This window comes from Sardina pilchardus, chromosome 18 (genome assembly GCF_963854185.1).
Source record: "Sardina pilchardus chromosome 18, fSarPil1.1, whole genome shotgun sequence".
Taxonomy (NCBI): domain Eukaryota; kingdom Metazoa; phylum Chordata; class Actinopteri; order Clupeiformes; family Clupeidae; genus Sardina; species Sardina pilchardus.
In genome coordinates this window covers 16,566,421-16,580,047 of record NC_085011.1, presented here as the reverse complement: position 1 = coordinate 16,580,047, position 13,627 = coordinate 16,566,421, and the positions used below count along the sequence as shown (strand labels likewise).

Below are 13,627 nucleotides of genomic sequence, written 5' to 3'. Positions count from 1 at the left end.
GCTCCTGTTTTGTCTGCTCCCATAGGCAAACTGGACGACCTTAAAAACTCTGTTGTATAAAGATTTAGAGTTCTCATTGCACTTATTTTCTGCGAGCCAGTGCCCTTAAACAATTATATGCCGTTTTGGTGATATCATGCAAGTAATTGCGCAGTGGTATTGTGCATTCGCAAATATCTCAATCACTATCTCTCCACTACCATTCTGACATGATATGATTACGTCCTCAACAGCCTTGCTGACACTTGTAATGGGTAAAATTAAAATAGTTAGCTTTTGGTTCAATTTGATGATGTTCGAATATGATTTGCAGTTTATATGACTATGTTATCTTTGGCTATACTGTATGTACAGTATATTAGTCTAAGTATTGTTTTTGTCTGTCACAATACACATTAGAATAAGAATAATCATTAATTCAATTGTTTGAATTGTGCCTGATGACTAATGTATTTAGATGTCCCCAGTGGCGTTCTGTATAGATCTGGGTCATATTTACAGACCTCAGCGCATTAAAGGGACATTTGGACATTTATCATCATAGACTGGTGTTGTTTAGTGGTCATCATAGACTGGTGTTGTTTAGTGGTCATCATAGACTGGTGTTATTTAGTGGTCATCATAGACTGGTGTTGTTTAGCAGTCATCATAGACTGGTGTTGTTTAGTGATAATCATAGACTGGTGTTGTTTAGTGGTCATCATAGACTGGTGTTATTTAGTGGTCATCATAGACTGGTGTTGTTTAGTGATAATCATAGACTGATGTTGTTTAGTGGTCATCATAGACTGGTGTTGTTTAGTGGTGGGCGTATTTAGATGGTCTCTGCTCCTACGCTTGATAGATGTAGAGTCGAGGTCTCTCCGCGCGGCACCGCGCTCCTTTCAAGAACGTCTCGTGTCCGCCGGAGTTTTCCTCAAGTGCGGAAGCCTGAGCAAGTGAGTGATCAGACAGGGATCGTCCAGACAGGTTGAGATTGGGGTCGAGATCGGCCGGCCGATAAACCGCACCGAGCCGCCAAGTTATCAACTGGAAGAGGCCCCCTAAATCCATCATCAATAATGGATTTGGCCATCAGTTTGACCCGCTCTGATGACGCTTATTTGATAGATAGATGACCTGATCTCCTACAGACAGTGTATTGTTTTGACACTGACCAGTGACCTGTGAGCTGGCTCTAATGTGATGTGCCCAGGCCTGGGACAAAAGGCTGCCTCAGCTCCACTGAGCCCAGCTGCTGTGCTGTGCTGCGCTGCGCTGCGCTCGCATGGATGTCCACATTAGGTGTTTCATACCTAATTACTGTGTGTGCGTGTGTGTGTTTGTGTATGCGTGTGTGTTTGTGTGTGTGAGAGAGAGATAGTGTGAGTGTTTGTGTGCGTGTTTGTACTGTATGTCTGTCTGTGTATGTAAGAACAGAACGTGTAAGTGCATATTGTCTGGACTGTGTGGTAGTGTTAATTGCAGAAAGACTTATATTGCAATATAGAGGATGCTGTTAAAAGCGTTTTGTCATGGCAGTCTATACAATCGTGCACAATTAGGAACAGCTATCTAATGACCCAAGACTAACAACCAACATTGTTAAGCTTTGATTTTTCCTCAATTTCTGTTTGCTTTGATGGATGTAGTATGTTCTGCTAGACTGTTAGCGTATGAATGAAACATAATATACTAATCAGATGCAGTCAAATTAAATGAAAGACAAAATATTTCAGATACACACAGATTGCCTACCTGATATTGGTTATTAATATTTATCCTGACATAAAGAGTTTATGGATGCTATTTGTTATTCCACCGGGTCCGTTTAATCTTGTATAATGCATTTTCAGCAAAGCAACATTAATTAGTGTGGTGTGATCATTTCATCATTAGACATATTGAGATCATATGCTGATTGTAAAAAGAACTGCTATTGGCACAATACCAATGAGGTCTCAAAAATCTCATGAATATATCTATCTAGGTCGCTCTCTAAAAACAACCAGTGCCCTAGGTACAACTATAAATAGATTCTCATGGCACTCGGTGAAACCTCTGCACACTCTTTGTGCCATCCTGTCTTTTCTCTTTCTACCTGAGAGCTCAAACAATGTGAAATATGAATTTCAAAGGATACAAGAAAAGCTAAGAGAAGTTAACTTTTTCCCTCAGTGTTTTTCTTTTCTTAAAAAAAAAAAATGTTAAATGTTAAGCAAACAGAAAATGTGCTGAGGCTGTCGGCTAGCAACGGACAGAGGTAGGACCTTCAGGTGACCCGTGCTGGACTGTGTGTAGGTCAGAAAATGCACAATAAATCATTCCCTTGTGTGCTAAAAGGAATCTACACCTTCCTAAAAGAACTCGCTTTATTTACACTCTCAATATCCTCAGATGTGAGTCTGTCTGACCACACAGGCTCAGCTACTCCATTTCAGATCACTCCTATTTGATTTTAACACTGTAAAGAAAAGACGCTTTAAAGAAGAGGTGGAAAGGAAAAGCCCGCGCAAACATCCCATAAGTCACAGAGCGGTTATGTCACGTCTGTCATGTCAGCGGTCCGTCCGTCTGACCGTCCGGCGTTAAACCCCCGGTGCCGTGGCGACCCGCGCCTGACAGTCGACTCGTAAGTGCGGCGCTGAAAGAAAAGCGAGGAGATAAATCACTAGACGAGGAGCTCACGCCGTGCGCCGCTCGCCCACCGCAGAGCGGCCGCACCTGCTATCACCTGCAGCCAGATGGGACTGGGAATGAGTGGCATTAGCCCCCCCCCCCCTCCCAAACCCCCCCAGATTAGGCCACGGCCACAGAGAAGCGCTCTCTTATTACCATTGGCTGTTCTCACTCTTAATCCTGTTTAGTCATATATATACTGTATATATACACATACAATATTATGTATGGTGTGGAACATGTGCGTAATATTTTAAATCACTTGAAATGCTGTGAATATAGCCATTGAATTAGGTGTCTAGGTATACTGTAGGTATAGGGCCGATCCTGTCCTCGGTGAGATCTGAAACTGAAAGGGGCCATGTGCTGTATTTGTAAATGTAAGTACTGTAGACTTCTCAGAGTTTACAATCTGTTGAATGGACAGAACAAACTAGGGTAAGGCTGCAAACTTTACGTTTGAAGGCTCTCTTCTGAATTGATTATAATTATGCTGACATTGTGTAAATTGTGTTGTGTGAACTCTTTTGATGTCTTGTTTCATTCAGCGTCTCTGGTGGCTCTCAGTGTCATGCTTGTGTCACAACAGGCCCTGAATATTCATGAGTGAAGGCCTCTCCTTATTGAAATCCTTCAGGGGGAAAAGCAAAAAGACTCATTTGCTGAAAAGCTAAATGTGAACTGACTAGACCACTTAACAAACTATTCATCCTAATCTGAGCTTGGAAATATGCAGAAGCTGTGACACTGTGTGTTGAACGTCTCGCATATCAAACGACGCCATCTCATCATTCTTATGTATGTTGCGTTATCCTTCCGTATCAGGAGAGCCAAAATATCAGGCCCAGACAATAGCTAGCAGAGTTGCCTTCGGTGGTATTGCATATAGTATGTGATAGTCCTGGTGGGCCAAAAGTGATGTGTATAGAATGCCACTCAACTCCATGGTTACAGACTGCTGAGGTTGGGAGACATATACAGTAGGACCTAATAGGCCAAAGAGCAAAGGACAACGAGCCAAGTGTCCCATGCATTGCCAGTGTCTGTGGATACTTGATGTTTAGGTTTTATGTTGTATTGGTGGGGGGCGTGCAAATGTCCTGATTCTGTTTGTTTTGTTTTTTTCTCCGTGTCTGTGTTTTTGTTTTTGCCTAAATGGTTTATCTCTTGTCTTATGTTGAGATGTCTTGTTTTTAATGTCTTTGTTTTGTTGTGTTTTTAATGTGATTTAATTTTGATCAGTATCTTGGCATTTCATAACAACTGGCCAAGTCAATTCATGGTTATTACAAAATCTTGCCAAAAGATTGCAGTTGAAAATTAGCTGGCTAACACTGGCACATTTACACAAATTTTGATTAATGTGTGTTGTCTTTATAAAAATAAAACTTAAAAGAAACTGAGGCTATCATGTGGCATGCACACAAGCACTCCACTGCCCCACCCATGTTTACACTCAGGATCTTGCACATGGTATTAAATTAGCACATTGATTTTTTTGCAAGGTTATTAAATTAGCTTTAGTTAATTTTTTGCTCATTGCCTGACTATTCACTTAGCCCATCATTGAAGTTATGGCCCATAGAATAGCCAGGCAGATGAAATATCCAAAGCTGTGCTAGCATCCCATTGAGGGCTTGGAGAATGATGTTTTGCCACGGGGGTGTCCTAACTGACTCAACCCTTTTCTGATTGACTGGACCCCCATTCCCACCCCCCTTCTTGTGACTGCCTTCACCTGCACAAGGAAATTCCTTTATGGATTGGTTGTTGAGGGCATCAGGCTGATGTATTTTTCAGGGAGGGAAATAAGCCAAATTGATTGACCACCCGTCTGTTTTGTTGAGCACGCTGTGAGGCTGTGTCTGGATTGAGGCCAGTAAAGAAAAGGCAGGAAAAGCACACACACACACACACACACACACACACACACACACACACACACACACGCACACACCTTCACCGAGAGTCAGCACATACAATGCATGAATTACAAAGGTGTCATCGGATTCAGGATACGTACATATTGTCACTGCTGCAGGGAGGAGAAAGGGATGTATAGGCAGCGGTGGACTGTCATTTCCCCCCCACTCAGACTTGATGGCCTAACAGAGGAAGTGGAAATCCATGTACACTGAGAAGTGAATGGGTAACAGTAAAGAGCACGCAGTCCTCTTGTTTCAAGCGAGTGGCATTTAGCACTGCATTTTTCATTCAGCCATCAACGATGGGCCACGGAAAACAACTGACAAGCCAGCTAGCCAGCCGCTCAACATTCTTTCTCCTGGACCTTTCTCTCTTTCTTTCTCTCGCCAACGCTTTCTATCTCTCTCTTCTTTTTCTTTTTCCCCTTTCTTTACTCTCTCTACTGTTCTCTCTTTCCTACCTTGAGTCTCTCTTTCTCTCTCATGCTCTCCCTCTATCTCTCTCTTTTTCTGTCTCTCTGTCTATCTATCTATCTATCTATTTATCTATCTATCTATCTCTCCATCTGCACCTCTTATGGTATCATTAGACAAGGCATTGACTTGTGAAACAGCAGAGGCTTATGGCCATCAGCTGGGAGACCGTAAGTAAATCATTACCTGCCTGAACACCTGTACATGCTAATTTGCTCGCCATCCATCCTTGTTACCCTCATCGCCTCCATGTCTGCATCCCCTCATTACGGCCTCACGCCCTGTAATGGAAGCTACCAATGCAGATGAGCTGCGGCCCAAGTCGGGAATTTGCATGCTTAATTAATGAGCAATTGCACTGCCTTATGAATTGAGACCCCGAAATATGTTGTTCTCTTTCCAAATTGTGCATTTACCTGCCTCTTGAAATGGTGAAAGGCACCTTTTCTGCCTTCCCTGCCTTCCTTTCTGGCAATTGAGTGGAGAAGAAAAAATGTCTCAAAGGAGAGCAAACATTGGGCATCTTCCTACGATGTAAAAACAGAATGATTGCCTAAAGGGCAATAGAATTTCGCTCCTGTTCCAGAGGACTGCAGTAAAAAGACAGAAAGTTGGTGGCTGGCAAGCCCGAATGAAAGTCAGTGCACAAAACAGTGGAACCTGGGAAAGAGACTGGAACTAACTGCTAATTAGCCATTCCAGTACCTCCTGGCTGTCGCCTAAGACTGCATCAAAGCCTACATCAGACCAAACAAGGCTTTAAAATTAATGAATGGCTTTGTCTCTGAGGGGTAATTTTCCATCATCAGCACAAGCAAGGGGCTCAGTGTGAGAACGGGGGGTGGAGATAGCGCAGCCTCAGTCACAATTCATTCAATTCTCATTAATTCCGCAGATCAGAGCCTCCCCCTGCCCCCGATAATTCTCTCATCTCTGCTCAGATGCTGGCCAGCCCGAGCAGGTATTGGTCGTATCGAACTACAGCCCGCGCCGACAGATTTATGCGTTTCTGTGGGAACCAAACGACAACGAGTAAATTCAGCAGGCTGATTAGTATATTGCGGCGTTTGAATGATGGGCTGTTTATTGTCGACGTGCTTCGACACATTTTATACCTTATCATAAAAACAGCAGGTTTCCTCTGATGTCACTAGCCTACAGTATGTGGGAGATCAGGTACAGGTTTACTAGGAGGGGCCGACCCGACTGGACCCATCTAATCAGCACAAGAGTACGGCAGTGCAGCTCTAAAATGGCAGCCTGTTTGCCGGGCTACTTAACACACGGCTATGCACTCCTGCTCCCGTCGCCAGTTTAAATCCAATTCAGCAGTGTGGGAGGAATGGCACATTTTCTGCATGTGTATATTATGTGCAAACAGTAATTGCAATTGTCCCTGACGCCATTTAGAAAAAAATGGACTCAAGGCTTATTATAACTGGGTGATATTCTAATTAGGGAATAATTTACTGGCTACTGAAAGTAAACAAACACATTGCCTTAACTGTGGTTCACAATGCCACTTGCTCCCATGGTTTACGCTGTAGGTAGTACTCTTTCTTTTAAGCAGTTGTACGATTTAATTCACTCAGAACTGACTCACAATGTGAACCTTTCATTTGTTAGAGTATAGGCCTACTTACTGTATGTGATTGAGTCTAGTGTTTCATATCCCAGTGTTAGGAGAGGCAAAGCTATTTGCATTGACCAGGCCATGTTGTCTATAAAGCTGCCATTTCTATTCAACTGATCAAACAAATACTTGGCCTTTCAATCAAATGAAGCGCTTTAGTTTATTGCATTTTAGAAATAATTATATCAATGGCCACCACTATATGGCATCCAGTCGTATGTTTCCGACTTGTCAATGAAACTCCCCAGTAATAAAACATTGCTTTTGAAATGAAACAATATTTGATAAAGCTGTAAAAACAGTATAATTGGAGTCATATATGAATGCCTTTAAAGCCTCCATTTGTATGGTGACATCTCACTTGGAATTAACTTCTAAGGCAAAGACAGTCAAAGGCTTACTCAGTTCCCCCACACAGTTTAGCCTCATTTCCTAGTCCTGTTCCAATAAAACACACAGGAAACAAACATGAAACGCGATAACATTGTGTGGGAGTCACTGCGTAGGACTCTCTTTTCTTGAGTGAGAGTGAGAGAGAGAGAGAGAGAGAGGAAAATGTAGCATTTTCAACAAAATGAGACACTCATTAGGCGTGAACGCCTAGCATTCTCTGCAAAATTGTGCAAGTCTCCTGATTAAGTCTACTATAGCTTGTCTGCGTCACTACCCCCAATAAAGCTCGGAGCCGGTGCGACTTTCACCAAAATGTCCTGCAATTATCCGCTAACATGGACTGCAGAAGGCAGCGGCGCCACTGCTTACAATGAGCCATGTAATAAACCCACCTCTTAGCTTGGTATCTCCTCGCCGCCTGTACTGCCGGCGGCACTTACATGCTTCACAGCTTGTGGCAAAGCCAAGGGGTCTTTGCACACTGATGAGACCTAGCTAGCACAGGTAGTAAGACTGGGTGCCTTCTTGCTCAAGCAACACTTGGGAATGAAAAAAAGCCCTGTCTACTTTATGTGCAGATGTGTGAAAATGTCTTCTTCTGTCTGCACAAGATTTTTTCATAGGCGTAATTTGAAGTGTGCACGGGGCAAGCTGTGCACTCGTGGGTATTGTATGCCTTCCTGCAAAGGGGTTTATTCAGGACATGGTTTATAAGGTTATTAAAAATAGTCAGAGAGCGTTGTGTAATGCTCTTGAATTCACAGCGGGTCGGCGGAAAGTCAATGTGATGATAATGTTAATCAGTGTGAAAAGCCTGTTTCAGTGCACAGGGGTCACAACAGCAAGGAGGAAAAAAAGTACACGCATTGTACAGCATTTACACCAAATGTTGTTGGAATGAGTTACTTAGATAGACCCCCCCTAGTCAACACTTAAGCAGACAAGAAGATCACGGACATAAGGTCATACAGGCTTACATGTCTGATTTCACAACATAATGGTGTCACACTCGCTGCTTAAACTTTAATTACAGCTTCATTATTTAGTATGGCATTATAACATGGCTTACGTGACTCTCTTGCAAGGGGCGCTTCATAAAGAAAGCCAAAGAGCGAGAGTGTAAGCAAAAGATAGCCCAGTTTTTTTCCCCCCAATTTGTTGTTCTAAACTAGAAAGAGTGTTGGGCACAATTAGAAGTAGTGTCGCCATTACTGTTGGAGCATGAGCAGCTGTTCTTTCAAATAAGCCCCCTTAGCATTTTGTGCACATACTGTATGTTTTTATGAAGGTTGAAGTCTCTGGTTGATTCAGCTTTATTGGTGCCTAATTCTGTTTATTGTGTCTTATTATTAGATTGTAAAGATAGAAAATGCAATGGCAAAAAAGTGACCGTACTGAGACTGTGAGGTGGAAGGAGAGGAAGCCTACGTCATTTGTGTATTTCCATGTGTGCTTGTGTCCTCGTGTCTCTGTCTGGCTGGTATAGACTACGACAAGGATCGTGTTATCGATGAGTAGCGGCCCTTTTTAGCGGAAAAAACAAACCAGCATTGCTCTGAATGTAAAAGTCCAATAGCAGTTATACTATGAAGTGTTTCCTTGCCTAAACCATAGATTGAAATGTAAACCAAAGATTTAAAACTATATTGCCTATAGCATACTCTTACTCTTTGGTTTGGAAAACACCTTTTCCCCTTTGGTTGGGAAAACACCAATGGCTTGCTATTGCGACTGCATATCATTGTGTCACTCTGTGGCAACTTTACAAGGGAAGTCTTTCATGTCAAATCTGCCACTCCGATCCTCTCACATGTCTGCCATGGGTCTGCATCTGCCAGCAGTGATTTGTGGAGATTTAGCCGCAATGGCTTCTAAGCCATCTCAACTTTGGGGCTTCGTCATTTGAAAATCTCCTAAAATACCTGCCTACCTGTGGCGCGGGGTATGCTGGTGGTCAGAGAGGAGGATTATCCACCTGTGGCACTGGCTCAGGTTGATCCCTTGGCATTCAGTTCAGCGTTCGTTCTAGCACAATGTCCCGCATGCCTGGTCAGACATACCCAGTGCTCCGCAAAACCCATTCAAAAGCCCACATGAGGAGCCCACTGCCACCCCACTATGAGGGCATTAACTCTGGGCCATTTGTATGACTGCATCCCAGTCTGTGAGGGCAAAGGCATTGCACCCCTATGCTCACCGCCCGCCTGTTCCAGCGTTGCTAGGGGCTCTTGCCTTGGGCACTAGCTGCACGGCATCTGCTCTCTGACTACCCTGCTCTGCTGTTGTCTCCAGCATCTGGATCAGGCTGTCCTGTTGAACTGGTGCTCCGCCTGCTCGACTCTACTGAACATGGCAAGGGCACGCTGATGATCTCTATGGGCTGCTTCATTTGGAGGGGAACTGAAGTGACTGTGTCAGTTAGGGGGCGCATGATCTCAGATCCTGTTACGAAAAACGCAATCTGACCAGGAAGAAGACTGCTGTAACCACACTTATGAGAGCAGCATTTTGTGGCTTATATTTGAATAATATACTTGAATTTCCCCTTGGGGATCAATAAAGTATCTATCTATCTATCTATATCACCTGAAACCAATATTCGTCTTTACATTGTTAAGATGAACATATTCCCTTTCCTTCTTCAGACAGTCATTGCATGACAACTTATTGAGCAGATTGAGACAATGGCTATTCAGAACTACTTCAGCTTAAGAGTTAGTTAGACCTACATGTTTCTTTATGGTCATCATACTTTTTAAGAGAGTTTTATGGATGTCGTAAAGGCAATTAGTACCAGAAATCTTTGTGCTGTCACATATCATTCAGATAATTAGCACTTTGAGTGTCATGGATACTGTGGTAGATCCGTAATTATCATTTTGCAATCTGGAACAAGAACTTATATTTAGAAACAACAAAAACGACTTTCACTGAAGCTACAGTAAGATTAATTGGACATAAAATGAATATTGAGTTATAATACTGTTTGCAGCTGAACGCAGCATATGGAATACAAGTGGTGTGCCCACTATATGGTGGCGTAAGAAAACACCTTCAAACTTCGAAAGCAGCACAACACCTTTCTATTTTGCATCCAATTAACAGTTTTGAAAGTTTGCCTAGCATATTTTATTTTCCCTGGAGATCACCCTTTCTCTCTCTCTCTCTCTCTCTCTCTCTCTCTCTCTCTCTCTCTCTCTCTCTCTCTCTCTCTCTCTCTCTTCACAGACATCAGCTACGTGCGGTACGCGGGCGACTCTTATCTGGAGTTCCAGGGAGTTGACCTGGGCACCATGAGCACCATTACCCTGCGCTTCCAGACGCTGGCGGCCAACGGCACCCTGCTCTACTCAGACCAAGGGCGTGACGCCAGCGCCTTCTTCTTCATAAAGCTCTTCGTTCAGCAAGGCACACTTCAGGTAAGGCCAGTGTGGGCCTCATGTGCAGTGTCACGGATTCATGCTACTAGGCAGGAGCTTCAAATTGATCAGGATTTATTTAAGCAATAAGCCCCGAGAGGCCGTGCGTTATACTGTATAATCGAACAGCTAAGGGGCGTTGTTAGGCACGACGCGAAGCGAACAAATAAAAAAGCAACCATACTGTAGCTTCAGTAAAAGTCGTTTTTGTTGTTTCTAAATAAGTTCTTGTTCCAGATTGCAAAATGATAATTACTGAGCTACAAAAACAAGAGAATGCGCGCACATCTAAGTAGTGCAGGTGCTGGACCAAAAAGACGTGAAAAGAAAAGAAAAAGGTCCGCACACTGATAGCAGCTCCCAGGTTTATTTAGCACTGTGCTAAGAGAGAGAGAGAGATTTAGCACTCTGCTAAGAGAGAGAGAGAGATTTAGCACAGTGCTACAGTAAATAAAGCTGGGAGCTGCTATCAGTGTTGCGGACCTTTATCTTTTCTTTACACTTCAGGTAATGCCAGTGTGGGCCTCGTGTGCAGTGTCACGGATTCATGTTACTGGGCAGAAGCTTCAAATTGATCAGGATTTACAGTAATTTCCCGCATATAAGCCGCATTGTGTATAAGCCGCAGGACAGTGTTTTATGCAAGTTAAAAGAAACAAAACCATATTAACACCATATTAACTGCCCCCCTGTATTGACTTCATAGCGGAAGAAATTACGGTATATTGCAGCAAACCTGGTGTGTACGTATGTGTACTGTCTATAAAGAAACAGATGTTAACATTTTCAGATAGACAAGAGTACACCTGTAAAATCTGACGTGCCGAGCAAAAGCTGATGATGTATGTACTGTACTGTATGATATCATGGCAGATCCAAGTACATTCAATGAGATGTACACTCTGTAATGAACATACTGTGGCAGCAATGAAAGCAAACTTGTGAGCAACTGGGTTGAGTTGGTGAGAGGAAAGCAAGGTAACCTTTAAGTCTTCAAAGGGCTCTTGTAGATAACACTGCACCAGGACTTCAAATCAGCATACACGTCGGCTTGCGTGTTTGTTGACTTCAAATCAGCTACGTTCTGTGTTTGTGTTTAGTCCCTTCTCTCTGTTGTTTTCAAGCCTTTGATCCATTTTTAATAGAAGCCTATAGATAAAATCTGTAGGTTTAAAGCATCCAATAGGAATCCTACACCCCCTTTCCCCTTTGCATTTTCTGAGCAACAACACAAACCATCATTTGTTTATCAAAAGTCCACCGAGTTTACTAAACAAGTGATTCCATAGAAGTACTGCCTCCTGGCCATAGCTTAGAGAGAGAGAGGGCTGATAATATCATCACAAGACTCCTGCAATGTCATCAAAAAGACCACTCTGAAAAGAAAATGCTTGATTCCTGTGAGTTGAAAATTGGTTTTAGCTGTTGTGATGGCATAGCTAATGGTAAAAATCGATAAAATAATGGTATGTATAAAAGACACCACAGAGCTCCTGTGTTCATTATCGCCGTGTGACATTGTAGAGCTGAATACATCTTTCTTAGTCATGGTCACAGTGTCAGTGTTGTCCTATCTTTAATGTAAATGTGTGTGTGTGTGTGTGTGTGTGTGTGTGTGTGTGTGAGAGAGAGACAGAGAAAGAGAGAGAGAGAGATAGTGTACAGTAAGTGTGTATGTAATGTATACATGTATGTGTGTGTGTGTGTGTGTGTGTGTGTGTGTGTATGTGTGTGTCTATGTGTGCCTGTATGAAATTTAATAAGGCATTTTTGCCTTCCATTCCTGTTGGATGTCAGTGTTGTTGTGCAGTGGTCCTCCATCCTTCTCCTCCACCCTAAAGCTCATTGGTCCGTCCTATTCTAATTCCCCTCCAGTACGATTTCTCATGCAACCGCGAGGAGGGCGTCCGGCGGATCAATACCAGCATACATGTAGCAGATGGGGCCGAGTATCTGGTACATGTCAGGTGAGGTTATTCTCTCTCTCATTTTCAGCCTCCAGTCCACAGCGACAAACATGGGCACGGGCGCTATGCTGATTAATTTCTCCCCCTGAACCCCGTGCCCTTTCAGAGAGCCTGGTTGCATGGTGAAATGACATAATAAAAAATTAGCTCAGGTGCGGTGGTGAGGTGCACGGCGTCCCTGCTCCAGCAGAAGCAAGGCAGTAATGGACACAATAACATCACTTCCATTTGTTCATCGGGAAGGGCTGGAGCCGACTGCAGTTGTGAATAAACAGCCCATTGGGTTATAATGAATCTTGGTCACAGAACTTTGCTTGCGTGCGGCTGGTCGGGGACTGACTCTGATGGAGGAGATGATGTCGGGGGGGGGGGGGGGGGGGGGGTGATGTAGGATGCCGTTTGGTTGTGACGAAGCGTTGTGTTTGCCGGGTGTACTCAGTGCATGGATATATTATGCAGGTGCGTCTCAAAATGGCCATGTTGATCAGAGCTTTCAAGTGGCATATGAAAGCTGGCAGCTCTCAAAAAACAGCGCGCACACACACACACGTTCCGACTACCTCTGCTTGAGTCCCGGCCAATTACTCATCTTAAGTGTATTAATCTGTCATATCTGTTTTTCAATGGAATTAAAGAGCAGCCTCACTGAAAATGCAGCAGCTGCACAAATCAATCAGCCTTGCCTGTGCCAGCTCTGGAAGGCTCTGGCAGTATCGAGTTGTCATACCCGGAGTGCATGGCGGGCGGGCGGGCGGGAGGGAGGGCCAGGCCGGGGAGGTGGTGGGGTGGGGGGGGTGCGCGGGGATATGGCCGCAGATTTAGCCTCCACCAAAGCAAATTCTTTATAATGGCGCAATGGCCCCCTGATATTCCATCTCTCTCTCTCTCGTTCGACCCAGATGCAACTTCAACGCTGCCATTCTCCGCCTCATCCGCTGCCTCTGCCTTCGCAGCTGCCAGCCGCCGCGCCCGTGCCCACTTTATTATGGGATTTTTAGCACATCTCTCCAGTCGGAGGCAATTTTCTATATGTTTAATAGAAAATCCACCAGGGGCTCTGCCCGGCCCAAGGACTCCCGATGCCCGCTGCCCTCTGGCAGGCAGCCAGGGCCGCTCTGGCAGAGCGCTCCTAAATTAACCACTTCTGCGCACCCGTAC

General features: G+C 44.0%; 1 protein-coding gene across 1 annotated transcript in view; it reads left to right on the top strand.

Annotated features, from left to right (window-relative positions):
• eys (eyes shut homolog) overlaps window positions 1-13,627 on the top strand; it is a 204,334-nt gene that overhangs the window by 94,254 nt on the left and 96,453 nt on the right. The window contains exons 35-36 of the mRNA XM_062520401.1: window positions 10,312-10,502; window positions 12,378-12,469. Of these exons, the coding sequence (XP_062376385.1) occupies window positions 10,312-10,502; window positions 12,378-12,469 (283 nt within the window). The remainder of the gene's footprint in view (window positions 1-10,311; window positions 10,503-12,377; window positions 12,470-13,627) is intronic.